The sequence below is a fragment of the Cucurbita moschata genome, unplaced genomic scaffold, assembly GCF_002738365.1.
Source record: "Cucurbita moschata cultivar Rifu unplaced genomic scaffold, Cmos_1.0 Cmo_Scf00004, whole genome shotgun sequence".
NCBI classification, from domain to species: Eukaryota; Viridiplantae; Streptophyta; class Magnoliopsida; order Cucurbitales; family Cucurbitaceae; genus Cucurbita; species Cucurbita moschata.
Window position 1 is genome coordinate 7,038,775 of NW_019268520.1, and position 7,095 is coordinate 7,045,869.

Genomic DNA, 7,095 nt, shown 5'->3' on the forward strand with positions numbered 1-7,095 from the left:
TTTTTTTTTTTTTTTTTTTTTTTCTTTCATTCTGATAACACGACCTGTTTTCTTTGAACAGAGGATATGCAAGTTGTCAACCCCAACCCCAACTTCTTGCTTCTCATTCTTCCTAGACTTCTGCTTATTTTTCTTTTTATCAATATTTCGAGGCAGCTTTAGGAATAAACTTCCCAACCCTCTCCACACCTTTTCAACTTTGACCCATTCAAAACTCAAATCTTTCCACTTCCTTTCACTCTGATCTCAACTTGCTTTTCAAGATGCTTTCCGTCAGCCTTTTTCGTTTTGGTTTTGGTTTTGACGCACAATACAACTATTCTCCCACCAAACCCAGATTCAATCTCCATTATGTCCCTCCAAATCTCGAGTTATCATCCAATTACATAAAGTGGGAGGGGAGTTGGAGGCAGATTAGCTTATTAAATTAAACAAAAGAGATCAAATCCTAGCTGCCCCCAGCAACTTCGGAGAAGGTCGGCCTGAAATTAACTTTAGAATATTATCCTATGGAATAGAGTATTCTTTGGCAACTTGCTCGCAACCCAACAATGATGGATGTGAGTTGTGACAGCGTGGCAACGAGGAGGGAGGATCTCAGGAGGTTAGGTTAGAGAGGTCATTTACATAACATATGTCAAATCGAAAATCACGAGACAGTGGTATTGTATTTTAGTGGGCAGCAAATGGGAGGGAAAGTCTGTGAGATTTTTCACGCGAATGGGCATGGGCACCACAACAAGCCAACTCTCTCACTTTCTTTTCTTTTCCTTCTATGTTACGTAAACACGAGAACTTGAATCCAGGCTTAATCCCCTACGCCAAGAAGCCCATGGAGAAAACTGTAGAGAAAAGGCTGGAACACACTCGTGGACGGCCTTGCAACACACTTGAATCAAATGCACTCTTGACACTAACTCAAATGCACTCTGACCCATCGACTAAGACTAACTAATGCACAAGATTGTTCTAAATGAGTGGTGAATAAGTAACAGGATTGGCAAAGATGAGTTATTGGAAGAAAGCGATCAAAAGAAAGCATGTATAAGTCAAATGCACTCTTGAGAGCAATTATAGCTGCCACATATTTAGCCTCAGTACTTCATAATGCTACTATAGCTTATAGCTTGCTGCTCGCTGCAACTAAAACAAATGCTGAACTAATATTGAAATAGTAGAGCTTGGGATGGAAAGTCTATCATTGATATAAACTTCTAGGCTATTTTCATTCCGGAAAAGGAAACTGCATACACATCCGTTCAAAAGCCCTATCCGGAACCAAATTTGAAGAAATTCGAAGATTGATTGGCCTTGTTGACTGGAACTGCAGCAAGGGGAAGTCTTTGGTGTTGCAATTGATCCCCATCAGTTAAGAAAAGTTAGGAGGCTTTAGTTTGAGCAAGATTAGAAGTTAGTTGGCCTCTTTGACTATAAAATTGGATGCAATTTTTCTCTCTCTTTCTCTCTTTCTCTAGTTTACTTTCTTCCAAAAATTCATCTTTGTGGATCCTGTTCCTTTATGTGAATCTTGCTATTAGTAGATGGTAATCCTCTTCTGAAGGAATTTGAAACAGGTTTGAGATCGCATCATTAGCAGATAATTAAGTGGTATTCCTATTCCTGAATATCAGATTCGGCTGTTTTAGATCTAATCATCCAATTATAGCCACTTATCTCCATGGGTCCTTTTCTGGATGATTGTTTGAAGGATGGTTCATTCCAGAATTGTTTACACTGCCCTCGAAATGTCTCTTGTTCTAGAAATGGCCAAAGTAAAGAAACTTGCTGGATTTCAGAGTAGACAATCGAGTTCTAGCACGAAACAAAAAAGAAAGGTCCAATACCTCAAAGCCATTTTACAGCAAACCTTATGCATAGAAAGTGTTACACACAGTGTAAAGATCACTTACAAAAGACTAATGTTAGAGGAACCATTTGAACATAGACCGAAAGTCAGTCATGACAAAGCTTGTTTTTAGAGATGGAGTTCTATCATAAGATGTGATTTTGTGAGAAGAGGATTGAACTCTGAATCCATTGGATGTGGTCTGTCTGGAGGCCTTTTTCCTTTTCATTTTCAAAATTGAACTTTAAAGGTACTTCCACATTTCAGAAGAATTTTCTTAATATCAGAATACTAATCTAGAGAATATTCACCAGTTTATGGAGGAAAGTGGAATGGAAACGTACCAAAAAGAAAAATCTGGATCAAATTTTCAATTCAGCCACTCACATTTGACTAATTTTAAAAGCTAACATTTGGGAAGTTTTCAAGAAACCTTTTCCTTAATCTGGTCTGGTTAATACCTCAAAAGCGTTATAATTATTGAAAAAAGAAAACAAAGAAATTATTACTGGATAAACTTTCTTAGAGAAAAATAGTTATCAAATAAGTAATTTATAATGGTAGTGGATGACAAAATTAGATCAGTGATAGCTCTACCCATCATAGACCATTTGTTGTCTTTATCTCTAATAGATATCTATCACTTATACACTACGATTATTTTGATGTCTATCACTAATAATCCATTTTTAATAACTATTGTTGATAGATATTATCAACCTCCTATGATTTGATCTAGCAACTTTATTGAATAACAAAACTTTAAAATCTAAATTCTCCAAAAACGATAAAAAAGTCAACTCAAAAGAAAGTTTTGGAATAAATTACCTTGATGATCAAGATCAAAAGTAAAGAAAATCCATAAGTCGAATCACTCCATAAAATAGCTTGATGAAGACTACTTGAATGATTCTACCTTGCAAATCTAAACACAAGAAATATAAAAGAATAAGCTCAGGGCTTAAGAAATGCTTCGAAAATAAACCTTAGTGAACCATTGAAAGATTGTTACTATCATACTCATCAATCATCAATACAATAAGGACCACTAACAAATTATAACTGGCTTAATAATTAAAAAATACAATGAAGCTTCCCTAAATTCAAATATATGTGGTACAATTTTGTCATCGACCAGGAATGTTTGTGGATGATTAAGACACCTTATTTCGTATCAATAGATAATTGATATGTCCATCAACGATAGCTTTTTATCACTCATAAACTATTTTCATGTCTATTAACAACTATTTCTACCGTGTTTAATAGACTATTTTTTATATCTATTAACAACCATTTTTCCGTGTTTGATAGATTATTTTAATGTCTATCATTGATAAAATATTTCCATGTTTTTCATTGATAGACCATTATTCTACACCCATCGATTCCATTGTTGATACAATACAATTAGTAATTTATTGTTATTTGTTATAAAAGTTTTTGTTACCAAATTAAATCATCAGTAATTTTGCTGTTTTAATCTATTGATATATTGATATAGTATATTAATAATAAATCAAATGAGTAGCAAATAATCCCTAACGTAAAGAAAAAATAGATCAAATATTATTGATATATCTTTTTAAATCACAATTGATTAATATATCAATGATATAATTAATAGCAAATAAACATGTCAAGTATCACATACTAAAATGAAATTTAAAGGTGACATGTATCATTTTTTTTTCCATGTTAGGAAGGTATACAAGTAATAGATCTAATACGATAAATAATCATACAAACAATAATTGGTTTTATCATACAAACAATAATTGGTAAAAAAAACTAAGTGAATTATTACTTATGTACATTTTTTTATCTTATTGATATAGTTAATGACAATACACTAAATAGTCCCGGGACATGCAAATAATTATTGACAAATCACAAATCCGATGTTACTAATATATATACACATACATACATATTCATATATATATATAGATTTATTGATACGATATATCAATGTAACTCCAATTGTATAACATAAAGAAAATGTGTAGGGGGAAAAACAATCAGCCTATAGAGTTCAAAGCTACAAATTAAACAAATAATTTACTAAGCCTAGGCTAAACAACTCTACATCCTGAGCACAAATTATTTAATTTCACGTACTAATTACTTCCTCAATCAAACCGTTCTAAACTTAAGTAACTTACTACCCAAACTCCCTCTCAATGTGTGTGTGGGATTCGAAGCCACAGGCGTTTATTGCAGAATCGTCATCCTCCATTAAAGGCAAAAGGTCAATAGAGTACGACCTAGCTGTTGGCCCCATTTCTCAGATACACTTTGAAGTTTGAAGACACAGTAACTCTCAACTTTAAAAGTCAGATTTGATGTGTCCCATTTGGTACCAACGTGTCGCTTTACATGTTACTGTGTCTGACCTCTTTTAAGTTTCAAGTCTTAAAACAAACACCCCATTCCTCCCTTCTCTCCCTCTCAAAAACTTGTACGTCGTCTTTATCCTTTAAACTCCGTATCTTTTCTGGTTCACTCATGGTCATGGCCATGCCGAAATGAGTTTCTATTCAAACCGCTCTTTTGAACCCACGCTGTCACAGAAGACAGATTTTCTCCGAAAGCCTATGAAAAGAAGGTCTCACACAAGAAAGATTCCAAGGGAATCTGTAGTCAAGATGGCGGAAGCTAGAAGACAGATAGCTCAAGCTTTGCAACTTCACAGATCGTCGATGGCCTCTTCGTTTTCGACGACGATGTCTATGGCGGAACCCATTGGCTGCCAAGGCCGTGACTTTGAGAAAAAGCTCATGTTTTCAGGTTCGCAGCATTTTTGCTATTCGATATTGGAGTCTATGCCAGTTCCTCAACCGACATGGTCGACCACTGCACCTTCTGTGCTGCGTTCGCCAGAGGCCCCGATGGAAGAGCAGGAAATTTTTGAGTGGGGAGATGGGCAAGCTTCTTACGCTTGGTGGCTTGGATTTTTGAAGGCTTTGGATGTTGATAGCAGCAACGACACAGAGTATCCAAATGCAGGGAATGGAAATGCGGTGGGGATGAGTTCGATGGTGTTGACTCAGTGTCAGGATGGCTTGGAAAGTGGAGAAGCACTGTTTCTTGAAGCGAGTGACAACACCTCGTTTACAGATGAATGGTTGATAATTCCTATTGGTGAAGATGGGGGATTCATTGACAACAACTGCCTTGGGAATGATTTGGCATCTAACTAAGTTCTATGTGGTTTTGCTTAGTTTTCTGTTACATTGTTGGGGTTGTATGGTTTACCATTTTGCCTGGAATTTCCCTCCCAACGGTACGATTACTTGTTTATGGATCCATCTGAACGCCTTTTGTTCATTCTATCAAGTCATGACGGTGGATCATAAGGGTGCATGGTGATCGGGTCAAGTTTGGTGGGTTGACCGTGGACTTAGTAGCAACACCGTTACTCTATTCTATGAAGTTAGTATTTTAAGAATTTATGTTGCCCATAACAATATAAGTTAGCCCTAAACGTTCGGGAAGAAAAGTAGTCCGGGGTATAGTCTACGTACCAAAAACACTTGTACTTCAAACTATGCGTTATCGACAGATTAAGAGGGGAAAAAACAAAAGAACTTAAGCTGGAATGAACAATAATCTCATATTGACCTGGAATGAACAACAAAAGAATTTGGTTTCAATTTAAATGGGTTAGATATTGTCTACTTTGAATAAAATGACGGTGGAATGAACAACCTTGGCTAATTTAAGGAATGATCATGAGTTTATAATCAAATAATACTATCTCCATTAGTACGAGGTCTTTTGGGAAAGTCCAAAGCTAAACCACGAGAGTTTATGCTCAAAATGGACAATATCATACCATTGTGGAGAGAGTCGTGTTCAATATAAGGATGATGATATGGAGAGTCGATGTCAAGACTCCAGTGAATGAGTGTTTTTGGGCCTACATCCACGGGGCACAACTTTTTGCGATAGTTTTGGACTTTGTCCGAATAAAATAATTGTGCCAATGAACCCAACACCATACGAAGTCACATTAGAGCGTGCTCCCTGGATGAAGTTTAGATTTTTGGCTGATGTAGTCCTAATTTTTTGAAGATCCATGTAGCAGCAGACTAGACTAGCTAACCATCATAAGAGTCCCAACGCCTTTAAATATTGAAGTATATTTTTGGCTGTTGTAGTTGTAATTTTATGTAGATCCATGTAGCAGTAGACTAGACTAGCTAACCATTATAAGAGTCCCAACGCCATTAAATATTGAAGTATTTTGATATATACCTGAACATATCCAGACCAATCAGAACAGAAGACGTCATCATTTAGAATGTTTTGCAAGTTGAGGAAAAGGGTCCAATGACAACCTTAGGGAGGACAATAAATTCAAGAAAATTGGGTCATTCAAGAACAGACGAGATGAAATATAAAGTAGGCTTCCTAGTGCATGCCACCAGACAGCTCAAACAGACTAAGATACGAGGCTGAATACATAGAGTCACCTCATCTGATTCTGAGAATCCTTTGTTGCAACTTATGGGCCAGAAGTGCTGATGGAAGTTTTGTGGCTATCCTGGCTCCACTTCCAGAATTCCAACAAAATGGCCCTACCCTTTATTACAATTTTAGAATTGGAAATGTTTAGTCTCTGGCATGTCTTGTTTTTCTGTTTTCTTTCCAAAGGTGTGGTATTTCATATGCTTCTTACATTTATTCATCCATATGTTTGCAGCCCTTTTTTCTCAACTAAATATGAAAAGATTGAATAAAGGACGAAAAGCATGCGCTAGAAAGAAGTTTATTGAATCAAAGCACGTAAATATCACGAGTAAATGACCATACTTTATGGTGACCTCTCCCATGCTAAATCAAGCAATCTGCGAAAGAACTGATGGGGGTATACAGGTGGTGTCTCCGCTAGTGCCTGTGCGTGCATAAACGAAACATGATTATTTAGCATTCAGAAGTTGGATGGAAAACACTATATGTTAGCATGCATCATGATTGCGCTAAATTCAGCACATATGATGTGGAGATAAACTCCAAATGACTTTTTTAATTTGCAAGTTCGACATTTCAAGGATTCTTTCCAAGTTTTTTTTCTACAGCATAAACTAATGTAATGATAGACTCGATCATAATAAAAGAACACGTCAAATAATTAAAATTAGAATTTAAAGGATTTTTTAGTGTTCGAAGAACATCGATGTTCTACAACTGACATAACATAAATCCAGAAAGAAAAAAAAAAAAAAAAAAAAAAAAAATATCAA

At 35.8% G+C, this 7,095-nt stretch overlaps 1 protein-coding gene across 5 annotated transcripts in view; it reads right to left on the minus strand.

Moving 5' to 3' along the window:
• LOC111441803 overlaps positions 1–7,095 on the minus strand; it is an 18,551-nt gene that overhangs the window by 1,330 nt on the left and 10,126 nt on the right. Inside the window, exons 24-25 of one of the 5 annotated variants that reach the window (XR_002710233.1) lie at positions 6,665–6,746; positions 2,675–2,771 (exon numbers count right to left, since the gene is read on the minus strand). Coding sequence is in view for 4 of the 5 variants with exons in the window: in XM_023078924.1 (XP_022934692.1) it covers positions 6,666–6,746 (81 nt within the window). In the remaining variant the exon portion in view is untranslated. The other 4 variants (XM_023078922.1, XM_023078923.1, XM_023078924.1 and 1 more) reach the window with 4 other exon arrangements.